Below are 22,784 nucleotides of genomic sequence, written 5' to 3'. Positions count from 1 at the left end.
GGAATGCATATTCCTTACATGTGTCTCTCCAGACAGATATGTAACTCTGCACGTTTTCTACATATTTTATGGTGCTAATGCTGATCCAAACCCTGCCAAGACAATTTAAGAGGGTTTGAAAAGATGCTTGCCTTGCAGTTCTCCTCTTTTTTTTTTCTCTTCTGTCATTTGAAGCATGCTTTCAGGCCAAACTTATCTTTTTCTGGTGTGGAATGAAGTAGCACGGGTCTGCTGAATGTACCTTCATCTGCCTGGTCTGCCAGAAACTGAGAGTACCTAGGGAGTAGAGTGGAAGAGAGGAGAGACACCACAACTGCAGTGGTGCAGGCTCCTTTCTCCCCAGTGCTGTTTTGGTGAAGTGGTTCACCAACACCGATTAATTCACCTTTGCGCCAGCACAACATAAGACTGATTACAACTGACACCTAAACGGAAATGTAGTATACATACACAGTAATATATGTATCTGCCTTTTTCAATGGTGAATGTCAGAAAAATGCCATGGTTATGTGAATTGTGGTTCTCTGGTCAAGAAAAAAAAAAGGAATAATTTTAGGCTAGAATAAGGGAAGATATGTAGCTATTTGAATCTTTACAGTGTCTAGCTAGTGTCCAAAAGTCCTGTCCAGATACAGGAAACAGGACTTCCTGCTTTGTTCCTAGCCATCCATCAACAACAGCATGCTATCTGCCATCAGTTCTGCTGTTTCTGTCCTTGGAGATACTTGAAATCCAAACTGACGTGGTCCTTAATAACCTGCTCTGGCTGACTGTGGTTGAGCAGGGGGCTGCACTAGACAACCTTCAGAGGTCCCTTCCCACCTCAAGGGTTCTGTTATTCTGCAATGTTTATGCTTATATAAATTGCTTTAGTGAAACAGACTTTTTTTCTTAATCCCTTATGCCATTCCTGAGGGTATAACTGTCTTCGTTTTCAGTTCTGCCCAATTTTGGCATGACATGCATTTAATTTTGGGAAAAATCACTTTCTTTGTAGGTTATTCTGGTCAGTTAATCACTAACCAAGTAAATTACTTACAACTCAGAAAAGAACTGAATTTGCCCCCCAAACAGGTGTACATATTGCTTTGGGTAAAACACCATTATAGGTAGGATTTGGTTGCTCAGCCAACCCTTCTGTATTTTGTGTTCCCCTGCCTTGCTCACATCCTTGTCCTCCTGCCATAAAAAAAAAGCATTAATTTACTTTCATCAATTTATGTAGTGTTTGTAAATTATTGGCTGATTATGACCATTGCATACCAGTGAATTTGAAGTTTTTCCACAATGCAGACTTCCAACATTTTTATTATCTCAGCTTAGCATTTTTAGCAGAAAATTAGAACATCCACGTCCCATCAGTAGCAAGCAAAGTCAGAACCAAAAGCACAATCACCCTAAAAGCTCCTTATACGAGACAAACGCATGCTTGTTAGGTGCAATTTAGGACAGACAGTATCTGTCAGTGCACAGTAGTAAGTCTCCTAATGAAAGCTAGACTCAAGGTCATTTAAGAGAAGATTCCTAAAAGCACCGAGGAACACATGGGACCGCCACGTCCTGGCAAGAGTCGGTCACGATACGACCTGACACGGTCCTTCCGCGGCAAGGTGCCTCAGCCTGACCCATCCCGCGGGAACGGCTCTGCCACTCTACGGAATCCTTTCCTCGTCCTCCTCAGCGGGATAAAGAGCCAGCAGGGCGGTCGGAGCTAATTTATTCCCAGGGAGAGGGATAAGCAGCTAATTAATTAATGTGGCGGGCACCGAGACAAAAAGCAGCGCTTCAAGGTTTGGGGTGTGCTCTCTCCTGAGGAGCCCCCTCGGCTGTACAGCTGACGTTCTTTATTCATGTTTTTCGCTTTAAACTGAGAGGGGCCGGGGAGCGGTGGCGGGGCCGGGGGGGATGCGGAGCCCCCGGCGCTGCCCCCGCGCGGTGCGGGCGGGCGCGTAGCCTTTCTCCGAGCCTTGCACAACTGTCCGGGGCACACCCTAAGGGTTAGCAGAAAACAACAACAAGATAATGGCCCCTAATGCGCACCCTGGGCACGGATCACAGGCGAGCCGCTCCCTTCCTGTGCACCGGCGGGGAACCCGCCTGCCGCGGCGCGGATCGCTCCGCGGGGAGGGACCGACGCGGCCGGCGGTGGGCAGGGAGCGAGGGAGGGAGGGAATCGCCTTATTAAACGCATACACCGGGGCGGGCGGCTGCCACCGCCGCCCCGTCCATGTCCACGGAGAGCCCGACAGCGCCGCGCTCCCCCCGCTGCCGCTCCTGTCCCGGCTGCCGGCGGGCGGACCCGGCGGCCGCGCACAGCCCCGCGCAGCCCGGCATGGCGCGGCGCGGCCGCTTCCAGCGCCTCTTCGGCCGCAGCGAGTCGGAGGACTCGGAGCCCGAGGGGGCGGCCGCCGCTCCCCGCCGCCGCCCCTCCGCCGCCGCCGCGCCCAAGCGGCGCCCCGCGTTCCCCCACTGGCGCCCGAAGAAGAAGGAGCAGCATCCTCGGAGGGGCGGCGATGCCGCGCCTGCCCGGACCCCGCCGCCCGCCTCGCCCCTCGAGTCCTCGGCACCGCGGTAAGCGCGACACCCTGGCCCCCTTCCCGCACGGGGCGGGATGGCGGGCGGCGGGGGGCGCATGGCTGGAGGGCAGGGGTTTGTCTCCCCAGGAGGAAAGCGCGTGGCCCGCAGCCGCCGTCCCGTCCCGCGTTTGCCCCATCCTGCTGGCAGAGCGGCGCCCGAGCCGTGTTGACAAACAGCAGCGCCCGTGTGAATAAGTAACAGTCACCCTTGTGCCCGGAGCACAGGGAAGCAGAGGGAGGCTTCCTGGCCCAAACCAACCTTCTAAGGGCGGCTAATGTGTGTAAATGGCTTTTTTCTTTTGTATCAGTGGGCTTGCTCTGTGCTCGCTTTTCCTGGACGTAGTAAAGGAGGGAGATGAGAGGGAAGGGCTTGACACCACTCTCCTGCAGTACTTCCCATAGCTGTTGCTCACCAGTGTGGTTCCAAGTCTCCCGTGAGTAATGGCCATCTAGTGCATGTTGACTTGTAAGTTCTTGAAAACACAGGCATTACTCCGGGGCTTTAGAGCCTGTGGCCGCAGCATGGGGAACCTCAGTGAGACTGGGGTTGTCAAGCAGTAGAGCCCTCTGATGTGAAGGTAATTCACAGTAGCGTATGGTGAACTTGGGGCTGTGTCAGGAATCGGTTTGGTTAATACCGCTCAGATTTGAACAGCACGACCCGCGTGATGAGATGTCAGTGCTACCTGGATATCTGGATTAAGAGTTGGAAGGTGTTGGTCTCTCAGGTGATTGGTTCAGATTGAGAAATCTCAGTTCCAGAAGATGGTTCTCTAAAAAAATGTTACTACTTGCCCAAAAATAGACATCAGGAAGAAGTATGAACTTGACTAAAGTATTGTCTCATGATGTTTATATTTGGTATTGATGTATTACTGAAGACTTAATAAACACTAGCATCTGTTACACAAAGGAAAAAAGTACTTATGCTTACATGTTTTTAGGAGAAAGAAAATAAAGTCTACTTTTTCAGAACTATTTAACCAGGAAATTATGTATTTCACAATGCTGTTTAGTGGCCATGCTCAGGGCAATGCTGCAGGTGACCTCAACCAGTAACAGCTCTGTCTTCTGCCTTGCAAAAGCCAGATAAAAACAGAAGGGGATCACAGTGTAGCTCAGGGTGGAAGTGAGGTCCTCTCTGTGTTCAGATCCCAGTTGCTCAGGACTGTGTTCACTCGAGTTCCAAAATCTTACAAGAACAGAGGGTGCACAGCAGCTCTGGGCAAGATGTGTTACTGTCTCGTGTGCGTCTCCCGGTAGAAAGCTGGAACATTTTCCAATTTATAGGCTCTGCTGTGCCTGCTATGCATTACTGAAGAGCCCCATGGCTCTTGGTGACCCTCTCATGGATGCTGGCAGACAGATGAAGGGTTCTCTCTGAGGTCACCTCTTCCCTGGGCTGAACCAGTCCCATTCCTCCAGCTGTTCCTCAGGGCAAGAACATGAGCCCCAGCATCTTGGGGCCCTGTGATCAAGTCATCCCAGTTTATCAATGTCTGCATTGTACTGAAGGGGCCCAAAACTGAACAGAGTATCTAGATGTGGGCAAATGAATGGTGGCATAAGTGACATAAGCCTTTATTCTTGGTAAGAATTCCTTTTTCTTCCAGATACCTTGCTGTGTCTACACTGCCAAGCCAAACCAGAAATGCTGTATGGGATTTGAAGTTCAGTTCTTACACCTTAGAAAAAAGGAGGATGATTTTACTGTATAAATTTGTTACCAAGTTCTGTGCCTAGATTACGAGAAAAGTCTAATAACTACAAGGCTTTTGAAAGAATAGGGTTGTAACTCCTGTTACAAAATGCTGGGGTTTTTTGATTTTGGACAGAGAACCAATCCTTCTACTATTTATAACATGTTGGGTTTTTGCTTCAGCACATGGTAATACATGTGTATGTCACCATCATTAACTGCAGTCAGTTGTCTTCAGAGAGCACAAACTTATCTTTTTTGCGTAGCCTTCTACCACTCTTGTTTTTTAAAAAAACTGAATAAACTAAGCCTTTAGTATACAGCCCAAACCACTCAATGCATTTTTAAATTATGTTGAAGATTATGGAAACATTACTCAAAAGACATTGTTTGAAGTCTTTTATTTGTATTATGTGAATGGTGGGCCGTAATATGCAGTTCCAAAAATCCTGTATAGGCCAAATAAAGTATATGTTTAACAGTGATGATTTTGAAAATATAAGATGCTTAATAAATGGCCATGGCTTTTGCTATGAGAGACATGGTTTAGCACATAACGAGCATGATAGCTGTCGGTTTGAAGACACCAAGTTATATGACACTCCAATTTAAAAATTACCTGATGAGCTGTTTTGCTATTTTTGGGTTATTTTTTCAGGTAGCCAGTACTTTTCCATGCTGTTAGTGACTTATCTAGAAGAGCAGATGGCATGTAAAAATCTTGGCATAAAAAAATGTTACCATAAAAACCAAACAATCAACCCAGCTCCTTTAGACTTGAGGCTGAAAGTGTGCAGTCTCCTGCTTCAATGAAGTTTGTGTAGTATTGCCTCTGTTCATGGGTGACAGGGGTTAAATCAGGGCAGGCAGATCCTGGTTGCTTTTTCCAGTGAAAGCTTGTAGAATCTCTTTCCCATAGAAAATAGGTACAAACTGGAGCCTCTATACAGAATAAGATACAGTGAAAAAGACTGAAAAAGAATTATAGTTGTCACCATGCTGCAGATAACCGCAATATAACCTCCTTTGCAGGTCATGACTTAGCGAGTTGTCACAGCTTGGACATTGAATGATCTCCACCCAAGGGCAACTTAAAAAATTATGATGACTTGGATTTGAAATTTAAGCAGGAAGTTGACTACAGGAGGACAAAGAAAACTGTATATCTTTGGGGTGTGTTTGTTTAGCAGTGTTTCTCTCAATGTATGCTACTCTATGAATCCAGAGCTTTTGGTATTTGATGGTCAAGACCAGACAAGTTACTTCAGTCCAGTTATGAGTTGGCTAACATTTAAATGGCAGGAGGTAGATTCATGCCCAGATGTATCAATGTAATCAGCATGAAAAAGGAGGACATTTTTGCTGCTTATTACTTCCTCAGTTCCGAGAAATACTGCTAATTTGGTATTGAGTGTGTTAGGAATGCTACCATCAACAGCACCCCTTGTTTTTATTACCTTCCTCTCTCCTGATTAAATTAACTCACCTTCATCATACTAAATATGTGAAGGCAAAGAAACCTATGTGACTGTTGTTCTACAATCATTTGGCAAGGAAACAAAAATTATTTAGTTTTTGGTAATAGCATAAAATTAAGGAAAGGCTACAACCAAGGAAAGTTAGATTGTGGAATAATTATACCTTATCTTGTGGAGGAACATGCACATTCGGGAGATATGCTGAATGTGAAGAAATCTTATGTTGTGAGAGGAGAAAGTGGTGGTGAGACCAAGACTTGATATCTCATCCCTACTTTCATGTTCTTGAGTTACTGTTCTTTGACTTCCATGTTGGAAGAGCCCACACGTAACATTGCATTTTGTAAAAAGATGAAGAACAAATGTTTCACCTTGTGAAAAGGAGGTTATAATAACAAAGAACATTAGTGGCTTAATTGATTGACAAGAAGAAAATGTAGAAAACTGTCCTACGGTCAACTGTGTTGTGTCATAAAATACAAACTCTCAAATCAATGAATCAGTGTAACTTCATGTGTTACACTTCATGTGTGTAACTTTACATTTGTGCATCAAAAATGAAAACATAAGAACATTCACCTGTGTTCTTTGCAGGAAATATGGATTTCTGCAAGTGTTACTAGTTGCATTTACTTAATGGGAGGGGGAAATGGAAAAGGGTAATTAAGTTCAACATATAATTCTTGGTAATCTGTAATGAAAGCATAACACCTTAGGAATAAAGATACATTATTTTATTATTTTTTTATATACAGGAAAGAAGTTCTCTTAAACTGTCATGATCAAATAATTGAAAGCAGAAATGTTTTTTTCATTTTTTTGATACTGTAATGTAATGAGGAAATCAGTGCTTATTAAAAGTATGTTTCTAGAAAGATATTAAGAGGGATCACATGCTAAAACATTCACTTAATTTGATTGCATTCTTAAGAGGTTAAGAAATACTATCCTGTGAAAATGTGATGACATGTGTGGCACGGAAGTAGTAGTCTGTCTCTCCTGCACGAGTTTAAACATCAGCTGCTGTTTCTGAGTTTCTGATTTTGCAGATTTGGTGGCTGTGAAAGAACACTCTCCTTTTCAATTTGTCCTTTTAAAAATCAAATGACAGTCTAAAAAATCTGAACCAGTAAGACTGCTGGTTGCCTTCCTGGTAAGCCTGCTTGGATGTCAGGGAAAGGGTAGATCCTGGTAGAGAAGAGTGGCATCTCATTTCTTGTTGCTCTGGTGCACTGGCATTGCTGACTTTCCTTATTCGTGTTTTTTCCCTGGAATTAGAAAAAAAAATCATAAAAAATAAAGTGACTTAATGGACTCACACAATTAACAGTCAGGGAATTTTTCCTTAATTTTTTGTGTGCTTCTGCCTTTGTTGGATGTTTATTTTGGAGAGATGGTATACCCTACTGTATTCAGGTGAATCTGATCCATAGTAGTGCTGAGTACCATTGAGGTGATAGGAGTTCTGTATTGAATGGTTAAATGTCTATTGAAAAAAGGACTGTTGGAAAAAAACAGGTTCTAGCCCACTCGAAGTAGCTGCCAGTCTTGACACCTCTAGTTTTAGTGTGTCAGATCCACACTTGGAAATAGTGACAGATAAAAACAGAATGGTGTTTTGAGAATTTACTATTATAAAGCACCACTCTAGAAACCACCCAGGAAGGTACACAAACAAAAGGTTCATATTGAATGCAGGCACATACAGTTGGCACTTAGTAATGCATGGAGTGTTAAAAACAATATTAAATACTGAATGCATACCAATTCAGTGAGTACCATTTATTTGAAAGAGAAAACAGCTGTTTTCACTGTCTACTCTTCCTCAACAATGCTGTCTCTTGTTTCTTCCTTTTTTCCTTGTAATGTTCCTTATTCCTTCAACTCTTTCGCTCCCTTTACATTCTCTCAAGATTTACATCAAGCAGTTAATCCTTCATACTCTAGTGGGTTCCTGCTTGCATAGAACAAACAGAAGAGTGATGCCTTATTGTACCTGTGATGGTCTCAGGGCATAGGCAGGACAATATTTGTAGATAAAAATTAATATCTGTTATTGAAATGGTCAGTATAATTAATTTTACTTACTTTGTATACACGATGGGATCCATATCCTCTAATTTCAGATATCTACATCTGAAATAGATATTTCCTTTATAATCAAGGAGGACAAATAGGCACATCTGGTGTGCAATGCATCTCACCCTGAGGTGAGTGTCTAAACCAGGCTAAATGAATCGTGACTTAGAAGCGCCAGTTTTTCCTCATTGACTTTAAAAGCTGCCTGAGGGTGACACCTCCAACATCTGAATTTGCACATCTGAATTCAATCCGTGTTACCTGATAATGAGGGAGTCCACAGGCTGATACTTCCATGTTGGAGATGCTGCACTACAAAGTCAAACAGTCATGAGCTGCTCTGGCTTTTAATGTGCAACTTCAAGGCACCTTCCTTGTTCCTGAGCAATCTGCTTTTAGAGACTCATTTTCCACAGAATTTCTGTTATTCAGTATATTCTGTTATTCATTTGATAGTGGTTAAGAGTTTTCAATTTTCTTTAGGGAAGTGGGGTTGAACCCTTCTTCTGTGTTTCCTAGGGAAGACTAGGCAAGTCATGGGAAACTTGTGGTAAACAAATTTTTCCTGAGTGTTTACAGAGAGAGAACAGGGGAAGCAGGAGAAAGAGAAGAGGAGGCTACTAGACCCAGGGTCTGATTTGCAGAAGTTTAGCCAAAATGGTAATATTTAGGGAAGTTAAAGGCTTCTGGGAATGGAATCTTACGAAGGATGGGGAACTGTTAACACTAGACAGTTCTTTCTTTAGCAGTTTGCATTTTAAAATAGAATAAAAACATGAAGACCTGTTCTGTAATTAGAGGTTCCTGCACAAGGGAAAAAGAATCCCTTCTTCAGCTTTCAAAACAGACAGAAAAGTCATCAATGGTTTGCCTGTGTGTGATGTATCTGATAGTGTATCTTTGTATATACTATTATATTAGTCAGTTGTTAAGCCTAGCAAACTTTCTGCTGAACACTTTTATCTTCTCACATCTGTTTGTTCATGTGGCCACATACTGTGAGCTAACACAATCTGTCATCAAATATTTCATCATTTGGTGCTCCCTCAAGACAAGAAGGGAAAGATAGGCAAAGACTGATAAGAGGCTAAGAGATAAGAGGTTAATGGTCTCCTCTGCAGAAAAAACAACAACAAACAAACAAACATAAAAACCCCCCAAAACAAACCCCCAAAAAAACCCAAACCCAAAAAACTCCCATGTAGTATTTAAAGAAAAAAAGATATAATCTTCTATATTATTCCAGAACTGTACTTGAAAATTCTGAAATTAAAATTAAAAAAATATTAGTTGGACAAAATGTTTCCTTTTGGTACATGAATCTTTTATTCGTCTAGAATTTACAAAACTGTAAATCAGCCAACCCCAAATTTAAAAGAATGTTCTGAACTATGAAAATTTCTAAAACAAACATGTTTGATGAATTCCCCAAATCCCAAGTTTCAAGTAGAACCCAACACCAGAAGCACAACTGCTATTTTTGTTGTCCCAAAACAGGTTCTTTCACCCAGTGTGCAAAAGGCCAATCCACATGCAGAGTCAAGGTATTTGATTTTTTTGCAGTTCTACGCAGAAAGGGGTGCTGGCTGAAAAATCCACAAAGCCAGCATGACTACCAAAACTTTTAACTATTTATATATATCTTTTCCTGGTTAATGATTCTCTTGCTTCTGATGCTAATTAGGCTGCATGCTCAGTCTTTCTCTTCTTTTGAGTCAGTGGGTTTCTTGGATCAGTGGTCTGTGAGTCAGTGGTCATGATCTCCCCCTGATGGAATTACCTTTTACCCATTCAGAGCTGATTTCAGCACAATTGATGAGTTGGATTTACTTGGGGGTTCTGCCAAATGTCCTTGTGACCCATAAATTCTGCGTTCTCTGTGTTCGCTATCAGTGGTACATCCTTCTTCCCAAGCTTTGGTAACTCCCCTCAGGTCTGAGATCATTGAAACATGTCAAGCCCTAAACCTTAACAAGGCAATTCTACCAATAAGTAATTTGTTTTTCTAACACCCGGACATCACTTATGGCTTCCTTGTTAGCTGATGTCTGTTTCATGGATTAAATCTGCTTGTTGATTAGGCTTTAAAGTGTGCAAAGATCAAACATCAAAGAACATCCTTTCTTAAGAAAATTTTTACATATTCCACATCTTGTAACATTTTGACAAAAGAAAATATAAAAATCTGATTTTCCTCAGTAAGGATACCTTATGTTGATTACAGTGCTCCTTGTACTGTTTAAAGTAACTTCTTAAGTACTCTAAGAACTGTAGGCAGACAAGAGGGGCTCCAGTGCATTCTTTAACCAAGTTTTTGTAGTTGCTCTTTCATCTTCGTAAGCTACTCCTGTATTGTCTCCTGAGTATCTTGAACTGTCACTGGTGCCACAGCTGTGGTACTGCTGTTTTCTGGACACAAGTTGTTTGGAAGCAATGTAGATGGGCTCATGCTGCAAGCATAGACACAAATAGCTTAACACTATCACATTCTGTAGAGAGCAGATTGAGTGATTGGGCTGATTGATTGTTTTTTTGCAGCACTGAGAATAAGCTCACATATTCAGCCTGGAAGGGCAAATGTGCTGACACAGCACCTAGCTAACTTAGTGACATGGCTTGCAAACTAGAACTGCTTTTTACCTGTCTAATTTCAGCTTGGACACATTGAACACAGATGTCTGCCTCACCCCACCTTGTAGACATATCCTGTGTTAACTTTGTGGGATTCTTCTGATTTGGGTCTGGATTCATGGGAGGCAACCTTGTCTGTTTTCAATTTAGAGAAATTTTTTTTCTCACACCTTTTGTCTGTGTTGTTAGTTTACTGAGTAATCTCTCCCAGGCTGTGGTGGCTTGAATTGCTTGTTTATCAAATGTCTAGAATAATGGAGTCTGTTTTTGACTATGCAAATAGTAAATAACAGCACAAAAGACCAAAAAAAAAGTTGGCATCTTTCAAAGGCTCTGAATGAGTACATATCATTTGCAATTTCAGAGCGGAACTCATCACACTTTTTAGTCCTTGTGTAATTTAAAGGGTGTGTATGAGGTGAAGAATTAAAAAAGAGGCTGAGAGGCCTACAAACATTCCACAGGGGTGTATTTTAAATAGAATGTAGGTGACAGTCCTGCAGGTGATAAGTGTATTCACGTGAAATTGGCTGCCTGGTTCCTGATGAACAGCTCAATGCCCATTCCTGTCATGTTTGTCAGAAATTCAACGTAGCCAGGGCTTCAGGGAGGCTCTTCTGTATTTGGGTTGGAACTTGCTGGTGCTTTCAGGAAAATGGTCACCTTTAAAGTTCTAACAAATCTGAATTATGGAGGTTTCTGTCCTGTCTGTTGATAGAGTAGAAATCCAAAGGCAGCCAGAGCTGTACTATTACTCATGTGAGTCTTTCTCATTCTTAGTACTATCTTTGGCCACGGATCTGTGGCTTGGAGCGACTGGTAATTGAACTAACCAGTTCTTTAATAAGATCTAGATGATATCTTCCTTGCTTGGGACAAATAGAAAACTGCACTATATACAGCCTTTGAGGTAAGGTAGAGCTAATAATTTTAACACGGGATTTTCAGTGCTCTATATGAGATAAATTTATGGGTAAGCTAAATTGTGTCTGAGAGATTTCATGTTTTCACTGAAATTCACTATGAAAGGACAAAAATGACTAGAAATACAACAGTACTGTCTACTAGCTCATTACAGTTAATAAAATGTAGAAAAAATTTAAAATGAAAAAAAAAATTCTGAAGCCTAAGTGCAGCCTTTTCTGTTAAGAGACCAAACTTCTCATCTTGACTTTCAACAACTATTTGTTAGTGAAAACATATTATGTTTGGATCAAAGGATAGTTTAGAAAATGTTTTTAAGTTCAAAATAAATACGAGTCTTGCGCTTAACAACTTTTACATGTGTGCCAGTGAGCTAAGAATATCTTATAAATAGATAAAAAATCAGAAAATCAGCATATACTTCATAATATAAATTTTTGGCAGAAATCTAGTCAGATGATAAACTAGTCTGTTCTGTTATGTGAAAAGTCCTATTTTCCCCTGTAAATGCTAAACACAGTGTGGTAGTGAGACTTGCATATGAAAACATGAGCACGGAGTGACGTCAATTATAAATGTTGTGAAACAGTGTAGTAATTTAGTCTCGAGTATTTTTATGAATCGTCTGCATTCTAAATTAACCTAGTTTTAGTGGGCTATATCTCTTTTCTCACCACTGTAGAGTACAGTGCTCAGAAGCTGTTCATGAGCCTGGCAGGAGCCAGTGGGCTGCTGGAGCTGGAAGAATGTCCCACTAGCTGCTAAACCAGTGGGGCAGCATTGGGAGCAGTAATAATAGTTCAGGGCTTACCTGGAGGTATTCGAGTGAGGATTAGATGTTACAGGGGTGCTTGCTGTGACGCTGAGGAGGAACTGAACAGGAAGTATCCAACAAAAACTTCACAGCTTTAAATTCTCAAATTCTGAGTCTACAAATGCTTTAGCAAGTTCAAATATTGAGCACAATGGTATTTTTGATGACACTATGGTGTTGCCTAATGTAATCAGATTTTTGTGATGAGTAGTAATAGTCTGTCAAGTTTCTTCCAAAACTACAAAATAAAATAAGTCCATGAGAGGTGTTTTATTACTGACAGAAAGGTATCTGAATCACTTCTCGCTGTTGGATGCCTGTTTTCTTTTATCTAGTTTGTCTACAAAGGTTTATTTAGCAGTTGTTTTCTTTGGAATTGTTTTAATTATTTTTTTTTTTGGTGATTTTGCTAAATATGATCAGAGCAATTCCTTAATATCACCACAATTGTGACTAACTTGCCACACTTTGCACTTTAGTTTTGCTTGATTTTGTTTGGTTTTAAAAGAAAAGAAGGCTCTGTATACTTGTTTGGACATGTGTAATCTCTTCTATCTGAGTTCCTTGCCAACCTTTGGCATATTTCCTTGGTGAAAATTCTGCTAAGCAGTGTTTCCCCCCTCCCTGCTGTTTTCTGCAGAAGTAGTGCTTCTTCTGTATCCTCCTTAAAGCAAATCTTTCATGCTCTGAAGATTCCACATTTTGACAATTTGTGTCTTTGGGGCTAGGGTTTATCAAAGTCCAGAAATTTCTCGGTTCTCACTGTTCCTTGTTATGGTCCATGGAGTTCCTTTTCCCCCAGTGATGGACTGGATAGGCTTTTCCAGTTGCAGCTGGACTCTCCAGTCATTCCTGGGACAGCTGCCAAATCAATGTGCTATTATGTATTCATTTCTTCCCACAGTTCTGACTTCGTTTCACATAAGGTAAGAGTTGATAAAAGTTTAACATTAATTTCCTGGTCCTGACTCTATGTAACTAAGATGGGCGGATTTGTCTCTCATCAATAATAGTGCATATTTTTAACAAACATGCAATTCCTTCAGTTCTTTTCCTGGACATAATATTCCTCAGGCTATCCACCATCTGATCCGTTTCTCTCATAAGTCTGTAACATATTTTAATTTACTTCCAGAGTAATGATTTACAGCCTGTATTGTAGCATAGGTGTGTAGAGTAGTTTTATTTGATATAAATTTAAAAAAATATAAATTAATATTATATACAAGTCATAACATTGTTTTCATTCTAATGTGTCCATTTGGGTTTACTGACTGAGTTTTCTTACTAGCAGGATATTCATTAGACATGAAGATGATTATAAATAAATTTTGCTGCTGATGACAAATTAGCTGTTCATTTAATGAAGCAGGTGTGACCCAGCCAGGTGTTGGCAGCAGCAGGCCACGGTGTGTGTGAGATACACGTGCTTCCTTTTTTTTACTTTCAAAAGCAATCAGGGTGCTTCTCCCAGGGTAGCTGTTGTTATTTGGTGCTTTTTGGTGCTTTTTTTTTTCTGTGTGTGTGTAATATTCCATCTAGTGGTTGAGTCATTTCTACTTTTGAAAGAAGTTCTGAACCCTCTTCCAAGTGGCCTCTTACTCAGTTTGTGTGAGGAGCACATGCAGTTGCCTTTCCCTCTCCAATCACGTTAAAAGTGTCAGGGAAAACAGATGTGAAATAAAGGATATTGAGAGTTAAAGTCATGAAAATAAATACTCTCTAAATGAATACTGAAATGTGGACAGACTTACTTGATTTAGCATTTCTTATGTCTTCTATAGGTTGCCCTTGCTTGCCTCTCCTTTCTTTGTAATTTTAGCCTATGAACACTGAAAGTTTGGAGAATTTTTTGATTATGCCGTTTTCCAAACTTCAGGGTCAGGTTTTTGCAGTTGTTAGAAATTGGTTGAAAATAGAGAAACGATTACTGTAAACAGCTTCTCATAAAAAGGCTTTGGCAGAACTTTTTTCTCTGCACATGTATTCTAAATAATCTGTTTTGCTTTTGAGCAGTGGTCCTCATTCATGTTCAGGTGTTCTTGTGTGTGTGGTTACTGTGCTCAAACATAAGGACTTTCTAATATAGCAATATGCACAGGTACCCATAGATTTGTTGCTGCCACTTGTGCTTCCTGTCAGAGGAACAAAGGGCTAGACTTCTTCATGTGTTTCAGTAATTCCTTAGCCTGAGCGCAAGTTTCTTATTCTTGGGGAGCTTTTAACTTCATTTTCCAATACTTTTTATAAACTGGAGTTCACTGGTTTAGGTCCTTTGTTCACAGAGCTGAAGAAGGACATATGAACAAACAAGGCAGTGATCAGGGGCATCTGGAGGAGTAGTGAGCACCTCCCAAAACTGGGAGCATGAATATTTTCCACTGGTGCTCATGCAGCTTCTGATGTTGATGAGCTGCTTTCAAAGTGCCTGGGTGAGGAACAGGTGCTGTGTTCCTGCCTGTGCCTTCTGCATGTCTCCTACGGTCAAATCCCAATCAAATGACAATAAGGAAACAATTTGGGTGCTGATCCTCCCTATGGTATCTTGTTATCTGATCCTTGTTACCAGTGTGGTGTTCAGTACCATTGCTGGCACAAACCAGGATGCCAGATTATATTTGAGAGAGCACCCAGGGTATGTCAGACCATCTGAGCAGCAGATAGTGCTGACCGATGCTGCAGGACTTGAAATGGTGTTGCTGATGGCTTTCAGCACTAAGGTTACCACTGTGGATGAAGGGTGTTGCCTTTCTCTATGACTCCTCACCGTTTGCAGGATGCAATGTGTGTAAATATTCTCAGTCTTTGACAATATGAGTGGGTCCTGGAAAGAAGAGATGGTTTCTGAGACAGTCTAGGGATACAAGGCATTTGTGGTGGACAGGGTGGCCCAATTAGAGATTGTTCAGTGTTCAGCCCCGCATCTACCCAGGAGCAGTCCCCACGGCAAGAAAGTATTTGGAAGGCAGTAATTGAGTTCACAGGGGTTGGAGATCTTGTTTCCAGCTCATACTTTCAAGATGAAGTGGTTGTAGATGAGCACTCTACAGAAGATTTCAGAGAGTCAAGGTCTAAGATGTGGTGGACTGGCAACATATAACCACATCAAAAAGCCTGTCAGTATTGTTGGTAGTTCAGCAAAAAGCCTTGCAAACAGTGTCTGTGCCTATAAAAAAGTGTCCTCTGGGTGATGGATTTGCTAAACTGACCAAGGCTGCTGGGGAAGTAGCACCTCCAGCATGGTCAGAAACTGTATTTATCTTATTTAAGAGGTCCAAAGGACACTTTCACAGATTCACATTCATAAAATACTACACACTTTCTGGGGGCATCCAAATTTGATGGTATATTCAGCAAAACACTCCTTGAAGTCTCCCTTCCACTTCCGAGTTAACTGATTATTCCTTTGTTACTATTCATGTGTGCACCTGTGGTCAACCACAAATGGAAGAAGAACATTAAACTATGTATGAAAAACATCAAATGCAGAGGTACTGCTAAGTAGTGATACGAGAAGCTTATCAAGTATGTATACTTCTGTTGGAGTATACATATGGCAGTACTGATCTAACTCTGGTAGCCTCCTTTTTTCTTCTGTTTAGAACAGTCACACAGGATTGAATTAAAACAATCTTTTTACTTTAACTGAAAGAAATAGTGCAACATGATGGCATAGTATAGTAAAAACAGATCAATGTACATTTTTGTATCATAACGAAAAAATGGTAGGAATTCATAAATAGGCCTCTGAAGATATGTCGTCTCCCCAGGACAGTGTATTGTGAAGGAATCCTAATCCCAGCCCCGTGAGAAGGATTTCCCTCTGTGATGGGTTGACCCTGGCCAGCAATTAAGCACCCACCAACCCCTTGCTCACTCCTCCCCGTCAGTGGGATGGGGGAGAGAATCATAAGAGCAAAAGCAAGAAGAAATTCATGGGTCAAGATAAGGATAGATTAATAAGAAAAGGAGAAGAAAAAAAAATCCCAAGTGATGCACAGTCACTCACTCACCAACTCCTACCAGCAGACCTGTGTCCAACGAGTGTCTGAGCAGCAGCTACTTTGGAAAGACACCCCCCATCACAAAAACATAGTTTGTATTGCTGAGCATGATGTGGATATCCATCCCTTTGATGAGTTTGGGTCAGCTGTTCCCTCACAGCCTACTTGCTGGAGAGGCAGTATGAGAAACTGATAAAGCCTTGGTGCTGTAGAAGCACTGCTAGGCAATGGCTGAAACTTTGGTCTGTTTTCAATTTTGGTCGCAGATCTAAAATACAGCACCACGTGGGATGCTATGAAGAAAATGAACTCCATTGCAGCTGGACCCAGTGCACGCTCTTAGGTGCTTATCCACAGTTAATGATTCGTTTTCCACTGAAGTATTTATTATATTAGCTTGTGGTCTGAAAGATTGGTGGAAGAACCTTGATTGTTAAACGTGTAATGAGTTTTCTGTACATATATGCTTTGGAAGACTGAGCAAAAAAAAGGCAGTTGTGACTTGGAAGATCAGAAAAGTCACTACGAAATAACCCAGGTTGCCGAAAAAAAGGTGAAAACTTAATAATATCTTCTTAGAGTGATAAAAAATATTGTTTTATGTATGTTTAAAATACATATAGAAGTTATTAGAGGAGATTTAAGGCTGATTTTTGTATTTTGAAAGGAAGAAAAAAATTACATTGTATTTTGAAAGCTCTTGAGATGAACTGCCTGGGATGCGCGTGAGCAGCTTAGTTTCAGAACAGTCCTTGATAATTTTTACAAATTCGAACATTTGTAGTTAGTAAGCTTAGAGAAAGAAAAAATAAGTCCTAGACTTTGAAGCTTAATAAGATTGCCTAGGGGAGACAATAGTGTGCTTTATTGCATAGTTAGATAAAAAATTGCCCTGCTTTATTTACAAAATAAATTAGATATGGTCTTTTTAATGCTTTAATGAAATACAAGTTTGCATATCTAACATTATTTCATTCTCTTTAACTTTTTATTGTGTAATTTTTCTCTCTTCCTTGTAGACTCTCTAGACTTTTTTTTTTTAATACTTGTTGTTGAACTTGCATGGATTAACAAATACAAACAGGTAAGCATGAATTTGAACACAAATTCATGTCCAAGCAAAGAACTAAACATATCTCACTGTGATGTGTCCCTTCTGACCTGCATCAGTAGTCAGCTAATAATGAAGTGATATCGTTGATACATCTGTTATCATGGAGGTTACTAGAAACGCCCTCAAATTTGTGTGACTGTCACTGTTTTTCCCTGATCTTGATTTGAAAGACCATAGAGGTACATATGTTGTGTATATCCTGGATGACTCCCAGGAGCTTGTTCACATCCTATCAGATGGCTTTCATGTTCACACCAGCTGTTACTTGGTGTTGATGCCTCCTGCCACAAGTCTTCTCTGTCAGATGTTGGGTCTTGGTGGTAATAAATCTGATGAAGGAGCTGCTGGTCTGAAACTGTTAGGATAATTGCAGATACGTCAGCATAATTGTGTCTCCTCCCTTCCCACTTACTGGACATACCCACTTCTTGGGACAGGAGCTACCACAGTGAGACTCAAAGGATTCTCGGCATAACTGCAGTACAAATAGTACTAGATTTTACCTCTTACGCCTTTTTTTTTTTTGGCTTTAATATAGTTTATGTGTTGATTACACTGTATTGCTTAATATTTGGTTCTGAGTTTTTATGTGGCGCCTACACATAACATACGCAACAGAAAATAACAAATTGCAAAAGCTTGAATCAGTACAGACAATTTTTTAATGTTTATGCAAATTCATTTTTCCTAAAAGTCATTTCCATTTCCTCCAAGAGGAAGAAATACATTGTTAAAAAAATGGCTTGAGGAAACCCTCACAGTCCTTCATCTATCATACTTTCAAAAGTGTTTTACTTCTTCCACTGATTTCTTTATGTCTCATATGCTGAAACAGTCTCATTATTTTCATCTGCTCAATAATCTGTCCCTTTATAAATGTGTTTATTTTGGTTAGTTTTGCACCCTTCCTTTTATGCTGCTCCACTGTCCTTTAATCTAGCCCAAATTACAATTTAATAATGAAGATGAGGGTTGAGGAGGAGGGGCAGTTCTAGTTCAAAAAGTTAGCTGTAAAACAAAACCCTTCAGTCATCTTGCATCTTTTGGTATTGCGGTCCACAGTTCAGTCTGCCTAGGCTTTACAGGGCACTTCTTTTTTTCTTGCACCTTTGTACAGAGTGAGGTGCAGAAATACCACTGCATATGGCTTACAAAACCAAAGGGGAACTGAAGCTTTTCTTTAATGAAAACTGTGCCTTTTTACTGGGAATGAGAAAAGCCTTTTAGCAGAAATAGTTTTCTAAGTGCCTGCCAAAGTTTCTATAGCAAAACTGCTTTTTGAGCCAACTCTTTGAATATTTGCCTAGTAGAGCATTAAAAAAGAATGACTAAGGACATAGAATCCAGCAAAAAAAAATCAGTTTGTTTTGCCCCTTCTTGTATTTGTTGAAAATTTCCATATTTTCTTTTGCATCACTGACCCTAACTGCTTTTATTAATTTGTATTATGCTAATTAACATAGGGAGATGTTTGGCTATACCAGCTATACTTTGGCTGGAACTTTTATGTTAGGAGACTGACAATTCATTTTAGCCTATTTTGTGACTTCTGATCAATGTTGGCAGGGGTAACACATATTGTACAGACTTACATGGTAAGAAAATAAACTTTTAATGAACAAGCTGGTTCACACACATAGTGAGATGAGTGTGTAAAATGCAAGTTGTTAATTCTAGATTTTTGTGCTGAAATTTTTAAAGTTTGATTTTTGTTCATTGCCTCCATTTTCGTTAGTCTTCTGACACATCTTTAAGAGAGAGGAGATTGGGGTATTGGAGATGCTTGTGTAAGTTATTTTGTACAGCTGGACTTACCTCAGAGTTCATTCCCTGGGAATGATATAGGGTCTTGCTTACAGGTCAAGCCTTGTTGTTCTGAAGTTCCTAAAAATGTTATTGCATGTGTATTAATTAGTGAGACCTGAGTTATTAAATTTATCTTGAACTTCCATTATGAAAGCCAAGACTTCAGTGTCCTCTTGTTTCTGTACCTCCTGGGTTTTTTTCCTGTTAATTAATGGAAACATTAATAGAAAATGGTATGTTTCATTTTAAGGCCATTGCTTTATGATGCTTCGGCGAAATCATGCCATTTTATTTTTGTATCTATAATTTAGCAATTTAAAACATTTAAACTAATAGAATTATCTATCTCAAAAATAAACTTCAAATATTTAGAGATTATTTGTCATTGTTAGTTACCTCTTCCTGATCCTTAACTTCTTTGAAGTGAGTATTATGGCATATAAGATACAAAAAAATACAGTTCTGCATTATGGATAATTAATATCCTATGACAGAGATTTCATAGTCTGTGTCTTTGCAGGAAGAAGGTCTGCTGCAGGTTAACTGTGTCTTCAAATGTGCATTTACTGCACACAGCAGCCTGGAGGTGGCTTTTAGAATGCTCGAGGGTCTGGGTTTGGAGACTGGGTCCAAAGATTTTAAAATTGTCACTTGTTTCATGTGTATGTAATACAATGAAAACATGACTGCTTGCTTTCTTTTCCCTTGCATAACTGATTCTAGTAAGAGAGTGTTGATTACTTCAGTTGTTTACTATTGCTCTCTTTTGGAGATTGTAAAGGAATCTGTGGCTCCTTTGGCTGGGAGAAGGTTTTTTAAGAAAGAAGGGGTTTATATTATACATTGAAAAATCATCAAGACAAAATAGTCTGCTGTCTAAAACTGAGTACCAGAAATGTTTTACCCCCAGATCCTGAGGATTTATCTGTGGGAGATTCTGATTTCTTGTCCCTTATGAACGAGTTGCCCCATCTGGGTCACAAATGATGAGATAAATGCCTTGTTAAACTGGTTCTAGCCCTTAGAGGGTTGAAAGTAGGCAAATGCAGAAATGAAAATAGAAGGTTTAGGAGGTAACTACAGAGTTGCTGGCAGATGACTTTGTAGTAAGCTGTTGTAAATAGGACATCCTAGATGACTTAAGTCAGTCTTTGAACAGGCTCCAGAACGACTTGCGTTTAATGTATAAAGTCCAAGACTCATAATACATTTGTGCCACATGATGCTTTAGGATAAAGTTTAATGTGTGAACTATTTTAAAATTAAAATGCGATTGAAATGGTGGTAGAATTATTTTGTGTGATTCGAGGTGTTTACTTAATTACTCTTTGTACTTAGCTGTCAATTAGACGTCTTGCGTAAGGCCCGGAGCCAGACTGAGCTACATAACCTGCTGAGACACTGGGATGATACAAACACCTTTGGCTCTGAAGGAACACCAGAAAACTTTGTATGTGGTGTTTCTGCTTCTTCGTTGGTTTTTAAATGGTCACATGAACATTTTCAGACTTGAAGCCTTCAGCAGCTTACGCACCGAAAGCACGTAAAGCATCAGAATCACTGAGATAGTGTGCACGTGCACTTGAACAATATAGTTTGTCACTTAGTGCTGTACCGAAATAATTAATTTCTTGATGACAAAGAGTTGAAGCATGACATTTACTGCAATGAAAATTACTTCCTTCAGCAAACACCATGGAGGTTACTCCTGCTGGGTACAGACCAGGTCAGGTAGACATCAGAATATGCAGTGCTATAGCTGTAGGCTAGTAAGAGCAAGTTCAGTCCCTTAAGTTTTTTGTCTTAAATCAGCTTCAAACACAACCATAGTAATCTTATAATTTTATACATGGCATATTTAATCAAAGATAAGGAGGTCGATATCAAAATTTGCTTGTCACATGTAGACTTAATCCAATCGGAAGAGTAGGTGTGGCTGAACGTTAACGCTTATGGTGGATAAATCAAAGTTTTTTCACTCAGAAGAGCATGTGCATTGAGGTTAGCCGCCTCTGCTCTGGCTGTTTGTTAAATCTAAGAGACAAGATAAACTTATTTCTTTTATAGAGGTGTGACCACTGATCAGTGCAAGAGAGAGAGGTAGTTTGTTGTAATCAGATTCCTCAAAGGTAAAACCTTAGCTTTTTTCTTAAGATTTTTCTTTGCACGTAATGATCCCATTATTGGGGCACATTGTTTTAACTCGTCACAAAGAGTCTCTGCCTGCTTCGCTCTGTTCAGGACTGCTTGTCAGGCTCCATCCCAGACATTTAATATAATTAACATGAAGGTGTTTCCTGCTCAGGAGGTATTTAAGCATCCTAGGATGATCAAGCATTGAGGCTGGAAAATGAGCTGTTCATAACCAATAGTTGAAGGCCTTGTAGATTAGTAATCCAGAAGAGACCTCTTAATGAGCAGAGTGGAAGCAGCATTAAGTAAGTGTACTGAATTGTAACAAAATGCTCGTCATTTTAAATAACAAAGCCTTACACAAAATTAACTGGGCTGTCAGTGTCCCAGTTAAAAAATATTCTCTCTAGTTTGTCTGCACCTCCTTTTCCAGGAGCCTCCCATTTTCATTTTTAATTTCCCCCTCTCTTCTGTTTTTTACATCCTTTCTTTTATCTTCTCTCACTCCCTGCAAGATCGCTTTTGGTAGCTGTGGGAAAGAGAAGGAGGTGAAAGAGGGGAGTGATAAATTGGTTTGACAAGAGGCAAAAGTACTGTCAGGAGACAACTTCTCATTCCTCAAAAGGTGAAGCAAAACAAACTTTGAGAGAGAAGCCTGAGATCTTCTGGCTCTGTAAAGATGCAGAGATGCAGGTAGGCTGCCTTCAGTGAACTTGTATCGAGAAGGAATCCTGAATTCTGCTGCTACTTACTTGTTAAGCTAGTCGTTCTGAGGAGGCCAGTGTGACTTCAAAGAAGCACTTCATAGTGTAAATCCACGTTATGATGTCTGTTTGAGCTGGCAGAAAGCCTAACCTCTGTGGAGGTATGTAGAAAACCCATCCACATCCATGTATTTATTTTGATGTATAACTTTTGACAATTTCAGTAGCTATATTAATTGCTTTTAAAGGAATGTGAGAACGAAGGGTGCTGATGATAATCTGTAGGACTATGGCATGTGCTATTAAATAGGTTCTTACGTTGGTGCTGTGCTAGTGTTTGTGACAAAATCGCTTTTTATGGTGCATCTGTGACTGAAATTGATACATGTTTTTGAGTTGTGATTTCACCTTCTCTGTTGTTGTCCTGTTGAAAGGTGTAATAATTTTCAAGACTTCTCTGATTTAGTTCAGGGAAGTTCTGCTGCACTTGTGACTTGAAAAGCCATATGAAATACAAGAGTAGATTTTTAAAAGTTGTATCTAAAACTATGTCTGTGTTAAAGCATTTGTAAATTGTTTTCATAAATATAACTGTAAATACACCTATAAGATGAAGATTGCTCTAAGACATGACAGTCATAGACCTGGCCCATTAAACACTCTCATAAGTTGTCATTGTGTATTGTCATCTTTTAAGACATCATTCAAACTTCACTGAGATGCTCCACATTGAAATATGCAGGGAATGTGAATGAAAGGAGTTAGCGGTTTGTTAAACCAACATAGTAAAATGTTTATTAAAATCTCTGCCGATGCAATTTT

At 40.2% G+C, this 22,784-nt stretch overlaps 1 protein-coding gene across 1 annotated transcript in view; it reads left to right on the top strand.

Moving 5' to 3' along the window:
* The first annotated feature begins 2,219 nt into the window (after positions 1 to 2,219).
* LOC135410682 (autotransporter BimA-like) overlaps positions 2,220 to 22,784 on the top strand; it is a 37,960-nt gene continuing 17,395 nt past the window's right edge. Inside the window, exon 1 of the mRNA XM_064647391.1 lies at positions 2,220 to 2,571. Within this exon, the coding sequence (XP_064503461.1) occupies positions 2,228 to 2,571 (344 nt within the window). The 5' untranslated portion in view covers positions 2,220 to 2,227. The remainder of the gene's footprint in view (positions 2,572 to 22,784) is intronic.

This window comes from Pseudopipra pipra, chromosome 3 (assembly GCF_036250125.1).
Source record: "Pseudopipra pipra isolate bDixPip1 chromosome 3, bDixPip1.hap1, whole genome shotgun sequence".
Taxonomy (NCBI): Eukaryota; Metazoa; Chordata; class Aves; order Passeriformes; family Pipridae; genus Pseudopipra; species Pseudopipra pipra.
This window is presented reverse-complemented; position numbering and strand designations above follow the sequence as displayed.